Source organism: Coturnix japonica, chromosome 1 (genome assembly GCF_054131305.1).
Source record: "Coturnix japonica strain WE chromosome 1, WE-NBRP24, whole genome shotgun sequence".
NCBI classification, from domain to species: Eukaryota; Metazoa; Chordata; class Aves; order Galliformes; family Phasianidae; genus Coturnix; species Coturnix japonica.
The window spans coordinates 162,426,306-162,440,105 of record NC_140663.1 but is presented as its reverse complement, the minus strand read 5'-3'; the positions used below and the strand labels follow the sequence as shown (position 1 = coordinate 162,440,105).

At 44.4% G+C, this 13,800-nt stretch overlaps 2 protein-coding genes across 12 annotated transcripts in view; both read right to left on the bottom strand.

Annotated features, from left to right (window-relative positions):
* ZDHHC20 (zDHHC palmitoyltransferase 20) overlaps positions 1–1,951 on the bottom strand; it is a 45,925-nt gene extending 43,974 nt beyond the window's left edge. For all 9 annotated transcript variants that reach the window (XM_015852150.3, XM_085536385.1, XM_015852152.3 and 6 more), the window contains exon 1: positions 1,736–1,951. In XM_015852150.3, the coding sequence (XP_015707636.1) occupies positions 1,736–1,853 (118 nt within the window). In that variant the 5' untranslated portion in view covers positions 1,854–1,951. The remainder of the gene's footprint in view (positions 1–1,735) is intronic.
* Positions 1,952–7,058: 5,107 nt separating this feature from the next.
* The window catches only part of MICU2 (mitochondrial calcium uptake 2), a 122,047-nt gene continuing 115,305 nt past the window's right edge, over positions 7,059–13,800 (bottom strand). For all 3 annotated transcript variants that reach the window (XM_085536382.1, XM_015852147.3, XM_085536383.1), the window contains 4 exons: positions 11,921–12,092; positions 11,534–11,642; positions 10,495–10,652; positions 7,059–9,989 (listed from right to left, as the gene is read on the bottom strand). In XM_085536382.1, the coding sequence (XP_085392508.1) occupies positions 9,885–9,989; positions 10,495–10,652; positions 11,534–11,642; positions 11,921–12,092 (544 nt within the window). In that variant the 3' untranslated portion in view covers positions 7,059–9,884. The remainder of the gene's footprint in view (positions 9,990–10,494; positions 10,653–11,533; positions 11,643–11,920; positions 12,093–13,800) is intronic.

The following is a 13,800-nucleotide window of genomic DNA, read 5'->3' as shown; positions in this document are numbered from 1 at the left end:
AGCCAGCCTTCTCAACTGCTTGCACACAAATGAAATCCTGCTGAACTTGGAAGGACTCTGCAGTTTCTCTCTGTCTGCAAAGGTCTCCCATTAGATGGGGGTCAAAGATTTATCTCTGGACAAAGTTACTCAGCAGCATCCAGCCCCGACCCACACTGTGATTAGGGCACAGAGCTGGGACTTGGGAGATGGAGGACCCAGCCAGAGAGAGCCAGCACAACCCTGGGCAAGTCAGTTTAGCTCTTGAATTTCTGTTCTTTATTGATGAGAAGAAACATATACCCCTGGTATATATAATATACCCCTGGGCTGCCTTTTGTCATGTTGGACTTCATATCACATCTGTAAAATGTAAGTCTAGAACTCAGCACAGCCCCCTCAGCACCGCTCCAACCCATGCCCCAAACCTCCTGCATTAGAGACTGTCTAAAATCTGGTTCCAAGTGTTTATAGTTTCAAGTCCTATTTCCCCAAAATAACAGTACTATTTACTCATACAAGCACACTACTAAACCACAGCAATCTGACACATTTGGATGCAATGCCATATTTGCAATGCTTTCATGTCAACATTTCATGTAATATCTCGGTAAGCATTCCTTTACAATTATACTTCTACTACTTCATGTCCAAATGACATTTTGTTTGATGTTTATGCTACGTTCCATACCACATATGTTAACAGAAAAGCTGTTTCAGAAGTTACCCAAAAACTAAGCACTGCAACAAACACACACACAATTCTGATTTCCAAAGCACAGACATCTTTACAAGTCTCACCAAAGTATATTCAAGCACTTTATTTCAAGCCAGAGCTATGAAAGCAAATATTTCACAGAAACAGAAGTATATGGACCAAAGCACACTTAAGCACAGAGCTGAAAACAGTTCTTCACTCTTTTGTGGTATATTTTACCTCTAGTTCCACCTTCCTTACTTTAAAATACTGAACACCAAATGATGTGTTTCTTAGATTTCCCACACTGCTACCAAGCCCCAGCAGTGCTGGTGAATGCTGCACATCCCTGCTCGTCTCCATTTCCCCTGAACGAGTGAATATCCTCCCGAACCAGCCTTAATTTCCTCCCACAGACAGAACAGGGTACATATCATCCTGACTGACACCGACCACAAATCAGATTTCCACGAGGCTGAACCCAACCACCACAGCCTTGACGCAGCCCGACAAACCCCTAAGCCCCAAATCCCGCTTAGGGAGGATGTTTTCATCCTAATTACACCTCCGTGACACCAGACCCCGGCGCTGTTAATTAAAAGAGGGGGGGAATACAACTCAACGCGCGCATGGAGTTATCGGGTATACGAGGAAGTTCCAGATCGGCTCGAGCGAAATAGAAAGAGGGGGAAACGCCGCCTGAGCAGCCACAGCTGTGAGGGACAGATACCGACCGAGCTCCAGAGCCCCCCGAGCCCTCCCCGGGGCTCCGCCGCCATCAGGCGCCTCAGAGCGGGCAGAGCCCACCGGGATCCCTTCCCGCCCTCCGACAGGAGGCAGCAGGTCAACCCGGCTCCAGGGACAGCCCGAGGCCGAGGGATGGCGGAGGAGGGGGGGGGGGGAGGGGGAAAGAACAACACCGCTCCGAACCAAAGCCCGAGGGAAAAGTGACCCCTCGGCACTTCCCGGTGCCGCAGAGCGGGGCAGAGCTCCCAGGAGGGCGGCGCGGGGTCCCCCCGCCCGGCTATGAGCCCGCCCGTCCTCCGTGCCCTCACTCACACACACACAGCTCCACCACGTAGGCGTAGTAGGACCAGGCCACGACCAGGGCGATGAAGACCACGGGCACCCAGGCCAGCACCCTCTGGCAGCACTTGAGGACGTGGGACGGCGCCATCTTCCCCCCGCGGCCGCCGCAGGAGGCATCGGCGCCGACGCTGCTCGGGCGGCGGCTGCACCAATTGCCGCCGCTGCGGAGCCGGCCCCGGGCGGCGCGGGCAGGGCCTGGGCGGGCCGCAGTGGGCGGGAGATGGGCGGCTCTGAGCCCTCCTCCTCCTCCTCCTCCTCCTCCTCCAGCCGCCGGGTTGCGGACACCCTACAGCACAGCTCGGCTCGGGGCGGCGTCCTGCGCTGTTGAGGGGGCAGTGCCTGCACGGCAGCACCGGGCCGGTGTCACTGCACAGCGTGGGACATCCCTCCGGGTGGGCTGCGCTGCTCCCGTTCACTCCCAGCTCCTGCGAACCGCCGCCTCTCCCGGCAGGGCACTTCGAGCAGCTGAACCCTGCGCAGCTCCGTTCTGCGACATCAGCATTATGCTCATCCTAAATCCAAAGCACGACGCCATCCAGCTACCGGGAAGGACGTGGACGCCATCCCAGGGCAGGGTGCTGCCACCATCCCGTTCCCGCCCGCCGCCCCCTCACGGCCGCTCCCGCGGCGCTCCGGCACCACCTGGCGGCGGCAGCTCGGCGCTGTGGGGCGCAGGGCTCGGTCACGTCGGTTCCTCACGGCGTGAGGTTGGTTGGGAGCGAAAAACGAGCACATAAATGCAACCGATCGATGAGGGAGTCGGTTGGGAACACGGTGTGGGGCAGCTGTGTGGGGTCTGTATGATACCTTCGCAGTCACAGTAGCGGTGAAGGGGCATAGTTATGTCAGCCTGCATGAGGTACGAATTAGCTTGAGCCACTGAATATCAAACAACTGGTGTTGATCCTGTAAGATACGGGATAAAATTGGGAACGGGAATGTCAGAAATGAATTTTTCTGAACTATGTTGGATATTAGGTTGGATGTTAGGAAAAATTTCTTGTCAGAAGGAGTGGTGAGGCAGTGGCACAGGCTGCCCAGGGAGGTGGTGCCCAGGAAATGTGTGGATGTGGCTGTGAGTGGTGTTGTTACTGGGCATGTTGGCAATGGGTTGATGGTTGAGTCCAACCTCCAATCTTAGTGGCCTTTTCCAACCATAATTATTCTATGATTCTATGTTCACAGCATGCCCCTTCCATATGAACCACCTGGCACTGTCTGGCATGTTGACTACCTGGTGAACACTGTGTTAAGAGCACACAGTGACATTTAGTGATCCTATATTTGTTTGGTGTTGAAAAGCTCACAGCTAAACTAAGGAAAATGGGAGGAATTTTGAATCCCATACGTGATAATTAGGTAACACACTGTGGATGGTTATATGTTGCAGTGTCAGTCATAACCACCCAAAGCAGCCAAAAGTAGCATGAGGCAAAAGTGACTGCCAAACTAGCAAAAAATACCTCTCAGATGTCAAACTCGGAAATCTCCATTTGTTCATTTTACCAAGCACAGCCACTGGAAATGGAAACATTGAACCAATGGTTGGATGCTTTCTTAGATCATAGTCTCATAGAATATCCTGAGTTGGAAGGGGCCAATAAGGAACATTGAGTCCAATCCCTGGTTCCACGCAGGATGACCCAAAATCAAACCCTGTGTCTGAGAGCAGTATTCAAATGCTCCCTGAGCTCTGGCACTTGGGGCAGCTATTGCCAGCAACATTTCTGTGCAGTGTTTCCATCCTAAGAGGAACTGAAGTAGAAATGAATCAAAGGTGACAAGGCTGGGAGGTGCTGGGAGGGCTGCTTGTCCTGGATGGTGTGCTTCTGCCTGAGGAATTGCACTGCATAAGGACCACTTGGCTCAGGGAATAACATCTTCTACTTCTCAGAGCCATCTGGGATGTATCTACTGTGACTTCCTGAGCAGAAAAGAACTCTTTAATTGGAGTTCCATTCTATGCAGAATGGAAGCAAGCTCTGCTAGAAGTGACTGCGTGTCTGCTTGACTTTGAAGCACTGCACTACAGCTCATGTGACATCATCCCACAGGTGTCAAGAAGCAAAATCCAGGTGCCCCTGGTCCATTTCACAAGCCCCTTTCTGGCTGCCCACCTGCTTTACCTACATGAAGATCTCTGTGAGAGCAGTGAAATGTACCTTTGCAGCCTCTGTGCTGACAGGGGTCTTCCAGAGGTTTGTTGGTCTGTTTGCAATACACAGTTCATGCAACTTGGTGGGGAAAAATTTATTGCACTGTAAATTTCTGTATCACAGGTGACAGGACGAGGGGAAATAGCCTCAAGTTGTGCTGGGGGGGTTAAGGTTGGATGTCAGGAAAAACTTCTTTACAGAAAGGGTAGTTAAGCACTGGAATAGGCTGCCCAGGGAGGTGGTTGAGTCACCATCCCTGGATGTGTTTAAAACCGTTTGGATGTGGTGCTCAGGGACATGATTTAGCAGAGGGTTGTTAGTTAGGGTACTATGGTTGGGTTGTGGTTGGACTCGATCTTTAAGGTCTTTTCCAGCCTGAGTGATTCTATGATTCTGTGATACAAAGTCATAACGTGGCTCATTATGAATCTTTTTCATTTGTTCCTGGTAATAGATAAATCCATTTCTCTAGGCTTAATTTCTGATACATGCATAAAAGCAAAGGAGATGGCTCCAGAACTTGCTCTCTGCATTCCAGTGCCACTCATGTAATCCTGTATACATTAACTGTGAGTGATTAGTTGTCCTTGTTTGCATTGGGTCAAATCCTAAACTGCAAAGAACTTCTTTTGCTCAAACAGCATTTGAAACATTTAATTTCAGCTGTGTTGATTTATTCCTTGCTTTCCTAGCATCCTTTGTTCAGTCATGTTCATGTCTCCTAAATTATAGTTTATTCAAAAGGCATTTAAAAAAGCTTTGCTTCTTGTAACAATAGCAACTATCATTTAAATACTGCCCTTTTTTCTTTTGAAGTCTCGTTTTCCAAAGACCAGCTGCAGATCACTTTGCTATCCTTCCCATTCAGCAGGGAATACAATCAGCTCTCCTGTGACTCAGCTCCCATTGCTTTAGGAACCACCTTGTGTGGCTTATTTAAGAGTCACACAGTTATTAGTAATGTTTGCTCCTTCTAATAGTAGCCATTTCAAAGTAGATTAAAACACAGTAAGATGCCACATAATTAAAAAACTATTCTGAAAGAAAAATCCAGATCTGTTAAGGCTTATCAACAGAGAAGGCATTGCCAAAGTACAAGTTTAGTCAGGTGGAGCTCATCTTCTGTGCTCCCCCTGCAGTTCATGGAGAAGGACTCAAGAGAATGGCCTGGGGCCGCATCAAGGGAAGGTCAGGTTGGAGATCAGGAAAAGGTTCTTCATCAGAGGGTGGTCAGGCCCTGGAACGGGTCGCAGCACCATGCTGTCTGAGCAACTCTCTTCAGACATATGGTCTGATTTGTTGGTGGTCCTGTGTAGAGCCAGGAGCTGGATTTGATGATCCCTATGGGTCCCTTCCAACTCTAAGTATTCCATGATTCTATGACAAGGAAAAACTCTTCAGAGGATGTTTTGGCACTTGCCGGTGTCTGAAATCCCACACATTTCTCTGCTTTGACTACAGAATCTTCTTTCTCACAAATTTTCCTTTCTGGGAGCATTTGATGAGAGGCCAAAGTGAATCCCACATTTTGCCAAATGCAGAGTGTGCACTCCCAGAGCCTTCAGTCTTTAAGTTTGTCAGAGTTTCCCAGAGCCTTGCTCCCTTTAATTGCACCAGGGGAAGTTCAGCTTGGATATTGTGAAAAATTTCTTATCATAAGGAGCGGTGAGGCAGTGGCACAGGCCCAGGGAGGGGGTAGAGCCACTGTCCATGGAGGGGTTCAAGAAATGTGGAGATGTAGTGCTGAGGGACACAGTTAGTGGGGATGTGCTGATGGTTGGACTGGATGATCTTAGTGTTTTTTTTTCCAGCCCTAGTGACTATGTGATTTGATTCCCATTTGACATTCTGTGAGGAAAGGCAGGCCACCATCAGCCAGGGCAGAGAAAGAAAGAACAAGCTTCCAATTAGGCATTTGGGTGTGAAAAAGCACAGCCTTTTGCTCTCCAAGGAATGAGGTGTACTTTCTGACACCACACAGGTGGGTGCACAGTTGGGCGGTGTTGGGAGGATGGTGTGCATGAGCTGCAGTGCAGTTCCTGGGGTCTGTGAGGAGAGCTCTGCACCACAGCCTTCTGGTTAATGGAGCAAATCTTTATTAACTGAGCCAACACCAGCCTAATGGGAAATCTGTCTCCACATATGCTGCATAATTTCTACATTATTGAACCAACTAGGAATTGTTTAATCAACAAAGACAGCAGGAAACCTTCGGAATGTAGATGAGCGGGGAGCTGAAAGCTTGTTTGTGGATTGATTTTGTACATGCTCAAGTCTCTCAGGTTTCCTTTCCACCTCTTGTTTGGCAACATCTTCAGTTTCCCTAGGAGGAATTTCTGAGGTTGCCTGGTGCTAACAATATGTGTCTATGTCCATGGCTTATGCCCTCATGCTTCCTCTGTGCCCAGTGGTGTTACAGGGGCTGTTGCTTGGTCAGCGTGGATCTCAATAATAACAACCACCTCACTGGGATAGATACTGTCTGTTCAGAAGGACTGAAGGTTTCTTTCTTCACTGGAAGTTTCCTGACCAGCTCTGACTGTTTATTAGGAAAGCTTGAAGACAAAAGACACGCTGGCACTCTTCCATGAGAAGAAAACTGTATTTAAAACTCCAGTGTACATTTATTAATCCATCTCTACGCTTCAGTATGGACTATAGATCAGAATTTTAAAGTATTTCCTTTAGCTCTTCTGGATTTGTTCCCATTTCAGCCCTTCACCTGGCAGTCCTCATCTCATGTATTTTTTTGTAATACATTACATCAATTTACGAGACCTTGTAATAGTAGTAGTGATAGAACTAGAAAATAGTAGTGATAGAACTAGAGGGAATGGTTTTAAGCTGTGCCAGGGGAGATTCAGGCTGGACATTAGGAAGTATTACTTCTCGGAAAGGGTAGTCAGGCATTGGAATGCACTGCCCAGGGAGGTGGTGGAGTCACCGACCATGGGAGTGTTCAAGAAACGTTTGGATGTTGTGATGAGGGATATGATTTAGCTGGGAAGTATTGGTGATGGTTGGACTAGATGATCTTGTAGGTCTTTTCCAACCTCGATAATTCTGTGATTCTGTAATCCATTCTATTTTTTTTTTTTTTCTTAATTCCAAATAACACTCAAAAGCAAAATGGGAGCTTTTTTTTTTTTTGCATTTAATTTTATTTCATTTTTAGTATATTTGTGTTCAGAGGAAGGATTCCTAAGATTAAAAAAGTTGTAATTTATACACTTGATTGGCACATTGGCAGAAGGTAAGACCTTTATGTAAATTGTGCTGAGTAATGTTGACAGTCAGCTTGCAAATACCGTACAGTTACTAAACGGAAGTTAGCAAAAATTATAAGTACAATGGATTCCTCATAAGACAAGGTAGGTCTAAACACTAATGTAAACAGCTCTTTCAGTCTAAGATATTTTATCTGAGAAATGATTTTAAGACTGTCTCACAAATCCTTTTTGGTGAAAGCAAACAGAAATAAGCCACAGATTAAACACAGAGCCTGATTCTTCAAGGGACAAACCTTCCCTGGCATTCCGAGGAATTCTTTCCTGGCTGCACTTTCAGGGTAGTTTCTTCTGAAAATCTTAATTGCATTTTAATTCCTCAGTAATCATTCCATTTCATTTACTATATACACAACGTTTGCTTTAAAAGTAGCAAATCTGTTTTCTTTTCCCTCTGAGCTGGACACCAGATCTTTAGCTAAGAAATAAAACTTGAGATCCATTTTTAGTAACTTGCTGCCAAAAGCAGACATTGCTGATTGCACGAACCCAGATACGAATGAGCAATGAGGCATTAAACTCCGAGATACACTAAAGCCAGATGAATTGATTTGTCCAACAGAAAACCAAAAAGCTTGCAGGAAGTGTGTCATTGGTAAACAAAACAATACAAAAAGCAAACACAAAAGCAATGCAGAACATCAAAAACCTATTAAGAATTCACAGAATTAGTTGTTAAACAATCATCTCCATTCCAAAACAAAAACAATCTGCCAAAATACAAACAGCAACAAGTAAAAGGCTGCCCTGTATTTCCCCCTATATCACAGCTGAAACAGCACCCACTGTAGGGGAACACACACACACTTCTATGATACAGAAGTGTCTTGCTTGATTTTGTCCTTTAAAAAAAAAAAGTTTAGTGTTGTGAAGCTGGTTGTGGTACGTCCACGCCAGCCCTGCTGCCCCTCCTCTGCTCCCAGCAGCTCTTACTCATAGTTCCCATCACCATAAACAGCTTCCAAAAGTACAGAGTGAAAACAGCTGCCTGATTTCTCATTGCCAACAGAGCAGTGCCATTTCAGTTTAAGGGGGAGAAGCAGTGGCATTTACTGCATTTTATTGCATTTCTGAGAAGTTCCTGGAGGAAGCAGAGGGATCCTTGGCCATCAGTGCTACCTGATTTTCTAGATGGGTCTTGGGGCACCCACAGTCATGTTCTTATTCATGTGGATGACTCCGTGTGCACACTTACAGGTCACACATAGAAAAGCATTTTCTCTTTCACACAATTTAAATTAAAGCTCCAAGGCTGCATAGGACAGAGTAGCAGGTGGTTGCATGCTGCTGCTTTGGTTGCTTCGCTCTAGAGTGCTGAGACCTGGGAGGACTCCTCCTTAGCACGAGCTTGCCTGATGGCCACTGACATACCAAATGTATTACCTGTAACCCTTAGATGGGATCTGCAGAGCAAGTGAGATTTCTTGGTTGTTTTACCCAGTCCATCTTTTGAGTCTGTTATCACAAACCTGTCTTGAAAAGTCAGGCCGTCACCCCAGCATGGACAAAACAGACAACGCTGACAGCTCTGTGTGTTAAAGTCTGTCTCCTGTGTGCAGTGGCCAGCTGGGAACACTGATCTGGACCAGAGATTACAGGCTCTTGAGTCTATAAGAAAAAAAACTTGTGTATCATGCACATCTGTGTATACAGAGAAGCACATTGTGTTGTGGTTGAAAAACGTTCTTGTTAATTTTCATATATATATATATTTTTGTCTGCTTGTTTTATTGTTGGACATCTTGTGACTACCTTTGCAATTTGGAGTCATAAACAATTTGTTTATTTTTTGTTGGGTCTATTATTCCTGCTGTTACAGCCTTGAGTTCCTGAGATACTGCAGCACTCCCTGCCACAATTGTTACTACCGCAAAGTAATTATTTGTTACACATTAATCCTATGCATTATAACTAAGAAAAATATTTACAAATCAAGGTGCAATCATTGCTCATGATAGAATGAGAGTGAGGACTTTTTCTTCTTGTTTATAATGGTTGTTGAAGAGGTCTGAGAGTCTCAATGCACATTCATAGATCAACATGTAACTTTTAAAGCCTGTATCAGCAGTCTTATATTTCCAGTTTAAAGCTATTATCAACAAAGGCAGACAAATCAGACATCCACCCTGGACATGGTCGAACCATGTGCCAGGAACTAGCAACAAACAGCTCACAGTAATGGAGGCACATTATGAGATTTCATTTTTTCTTGTAGGTAGCTTGAATTGCATGGAGTGTGCAAGTGGTTTCCCTTTTTGGACCTCTGTCTTTGCCAGAGAAAGAGAACTGCTGTGTTAGTGGCTGGCTGAGATGATGACCGCTGTTCCAACAGGAGATGATATTGGGATGTTCCAGCCAGTGGCCACCATTAAATCCTATGCATCCCAAAGGTCACAGTGCAGGGTTAGACTCCACAGAGAAATAAATAACATTATTCCCTAGAACAAGAGTATTTCTGTAGGGAGGTCAAATGAGATAACAATTTTGTAAACCCAACTAATTCCACTAGAATTAGATATATATATATCTCATATATATATGTGTTTGCATTAGATATTGGGTTAATTTAGTTTAGCTGTAGTAAAAAAGAGTATTTTTGATTCAGCTATTATGTAAACAGGACACACAAAAAACCCCTACATAACATTTACAGCAAGCCAACAATAATGGACGCTTTTAAAAAGGACTTTTCCCACTTTGCTTCCACAATTCTTTTGCTCCTTTAATGCTTTCTCTTTTCACGCACTTCCAGTACCCCTGGATGCCTTGCTGTTGTGGTACCTGTTAATTAAATTAGAGCATGTTTAGTGTTTACACAAAAAAAACTCTTACTCACAGACTGTATTATAAACATACTATGCAAAGCAATGCTGCTGTTCCCAGAGTTCAAACATATATTATCAATGATGGCAGCACCCCTCCCAGACATTTAAGCAGTAAGCAGTCTTCATTTTAAAATATAATTTCTTTCCATTCACTATCTCTACTTGTGCTTCTACAAACACTAAGAAGATAGTCAGAAGAATAATCTGTGGTATTTAAAAACAAGTATCTTAAACAAGTATTGGAAAGGCTAGTCAGGCATTGGAATGCACTGCCCAGGGAGGTGGTGGAGTCACTGACCATGGGAGTGCTCAAGAAACGTTTGGATGTTTTGTTGAGGAATATGATTTAGCCGGGAAGTCTTGGTAGTTGTTGGACTAGATGATCCTGTAGGTCTTTTCCAACCTTGATAATTCTGTCATTCTGTGATTAGTGGGAATGACAGATGACATCAACTTCTTACCCTCAAACCTCGATGAATTCGCTTCTTCAGGACCCCGAGGAACTCGCCGTGGCTGAGGCAGTCATCTCCATCTAGATCAAAAATCTTGAAGATGGTATCCAGCACGTTATCTGAGAGCTCCTGTCCTGTTGCCACCTTCACTGCTCTCTTGAACTCAGCTAGTGAAGACAGAATATTACATCATTACATTACTGAGCTTGTAAAGGCATTGCAAAGCATGTAAATGGCAGCATTCTGTAGAATTCACAGTACGCTGTGGATATCCTAACTGGAGTATTTTATGGTGTAAAGAATTCAGAGTTGTCCCACTAAGTGTTAAGTACAGCAATATTGTGCTTCTGATTTCATAGGCAAATGATGTCTATAACTAATTACATAAATATGATTAGTTCTGAAGCTTACTAGAAAGAAGAGCACTCCATCTCTTATCTTTGCCTCTTGCAACAATTTCTCTGTAAGTCCAGTTGACTCCTTTACATTTCTTTTAAATACAACTAAGTAGGAAATCCTTCTGGAAAAGGATATACCACAATTTTAAAAGGTCACAAATATACAGTTTTAATTTTACCTTTAAAAAGATATTAACTGCTCTCTATGTTAAGTATAAATCTAGAGATGGCACTGCACCTTTTTGAACAGAACACAAAGAAAAGGAGAAGGATCTTGTCTTGACGCTCTCTTCATTTTCAAGTTTTCTTCATTTTCAACTATTCATGTTAATGAATGTTAACGTCTCATCAACCATCCTCTGGAACTGTTACTGTTTTCAAGTAACTGAGGAGAGCTGTCTTTCAAGTATCACAAGTACGTAACAACCTCAGAATCACGACAAAAGACACTTCTATTTCCACAAAATTTTTGCTGCATCGCTCCTTGATGCCTGTTTTATGTGAAAGACTCAACTTCTCCCCCTCAGTTCTCTGGTTTAAAACATACTTTGTTTTTTATAGCCATGACTGCGTAGCACTGCACAAAATTCTGTAAGGAAAGTGTGCATTTTCTTTTTAAAAACACAGATGTGAAGCTGTGGAGCACTCACCTCGTTTAACGGGACGATTGGCTACCGTGAACATCTGCATGGCAATAGAAAAGTCTTCCAGGTTGTTTGTAAACTTGCAGAAAGTCTTGAATTCTTCCAAACTGATATTCTAGAGTATCAAAGAATTGATGATAAATACTGCACAGTACTTTCAAACCGCATTAGATCTGTTTTGTTAAGTCCAGTGGTCCTAACGTTTGTGTGTGATTGCTTGATGTCAGTACTTATATTTCTCAGTTAGTAAACTGTCATTGTTCTTATTTGCATAAAACTCAAAAGCTGCCATAACTGATTTGGAAACTGGTTTTATTCCTAGATACTCACATTCACCTGAAAACCTGTAGGCAGAAATAAGGAAGCAAAACAAAGCACACTCCGGGTACCAACCTCTCCTGCTTCAAATCTATCTTTCACGTTTTGCCAGTAAATTTCATTGTTTTCCTCGTCAGTGAAATACAGCAGCCACTCTGCAAAGTCCTCCTTTCTCATGACACTCAAGCCCTTGGAAAACTGAATGAATTCCATTTCTTGCACTTCTGTTTGCAGATTTTCCATGAACCTGTCAGAACAAATAGTGAATATGCATCAGACACCACCTCCCGTCCACAGATACCAGCCCGGGAGCAGACTCGTTCCCACAGCTGCATTTCAGGAGGGACACCAGCAGGGTGTTCCCTAAGCCTGAGCTAAGATACCGTGCAGACGTTGTCTTTAGTTTTCATGTGAGAGAGAAATGTTTGAAAAGGTGCAGATAATGAAATGAAATGATGGATGAGGCAGCATTGTAGTGAATGAGTGGAAAAGGACATGGCAGCTAAAGGCCTGACGTGTTATTTATGAAATTGCGTATTAATAAGAGAGGAATTTAAGGTTGGAAAGCACCTCCAAAGAAGGGGCCCTGACTATTACAACGGTGACAGAAAAGAGGAACCTTGGAATCATCATTACATGAAAGGACAACTAAAAGCAAAAGCTTCAGACAGCAAAGAGAAGTTCTGCAAATTGGTTCTTTAATACTGAGAGAATGGGCTCACTGGGACTACTGATGGCATGCAGATGGTTCAGAAGGGCACAGAAAATGATGTTGCAGGTATTTCAGGAAAGAGCTGTCTGAAAAAGGATGCTGTGAACACCAGCAGTATTAGAAGACACTCATTTGTTAGGGAGGAAAGCTAAAGCAGCATGAGAATCAAGTACCAATGTGCAGGTACAGAATCACAGAATTGTTGGAAGAGTTGGAAAGGACCCTTAAAGGCCATCTGATCCAACCCCTGCCATGAACAGGGACACCTACAGATCCATCAGGTGCTCAGATGTGTTCCCCCCCCCACCCCCCCAGTGAGTATAAAGGTTAAAAACACAACCAGGCTTGCCAGAATCTTTTCATTACACCAAAAGAACCCTGCTTAATTGAGTTGCAAAATTTACTGACAGGAGGGAATGAAATACTTCTATATTGGGACAAAGCAATTAGTTGGAGAAGACAGCTAAGGGTCTAGGCAGCAAAGAGCAGCAGAGACTCATTTGCTCATCAGTGTTTGCATGGCCTCACTGGATTTGAATTATTTTCCTGAAATTAAAGCATTTTAGCCTGCACAGCTATCTTTAGTTCTTTAATGAGATCACTCGGACAATTAGTAGCTTGAAGCTCTGTGAAGTCTATAAGGGGTTAGCTGAAGGCTGCTGCTGCAGCATAAGCTCTCTCTTGTATTTTCTTCTCCAATAATTAGAGCTGCACATGCAAATAAAGGGCCAACAAATGCTTCACTGCTCAGGACATGTGGGTAACTGAAAGCCTGACACTGGGAGGGAATTTAAGATTCAGGCTGGAGTTTTATTAGAGTAGTACTGAGTATATGTATGCTATGGTCCCACATTCTATACAGGCATTTCTTTGGTCCGCACAGCAGTCACTATAGAGCTGTACCCCCGGGACAGCAGGATAGTGGGCAGAAGGTTTTCTTGGCTGGGGTTCTCAGAGCACCATTGCCTTAACAGCCTTTCAAAAGCTGCCTGCACTGTTTTGAAGACTGTGATCCTCATACCTCTTTTTTCAAAACTTCCATTGTCTGCTCATGCTGAGCAGTTGGGCAGAACTGGTCTTGCCGACCAGAGGGGTGCAGCAAAGCCATGCAGGCAAACTAACAGAGCTTTGCTGCTTTTTGGAAGTGCCCATCAGAAGTGAGAGTGGCATATCTGGGATGTGTGGCTCAAGTTTGTCTGGAAGACATAGCAGTTAACCACATCTTTGACTGCAGTCAACGGAA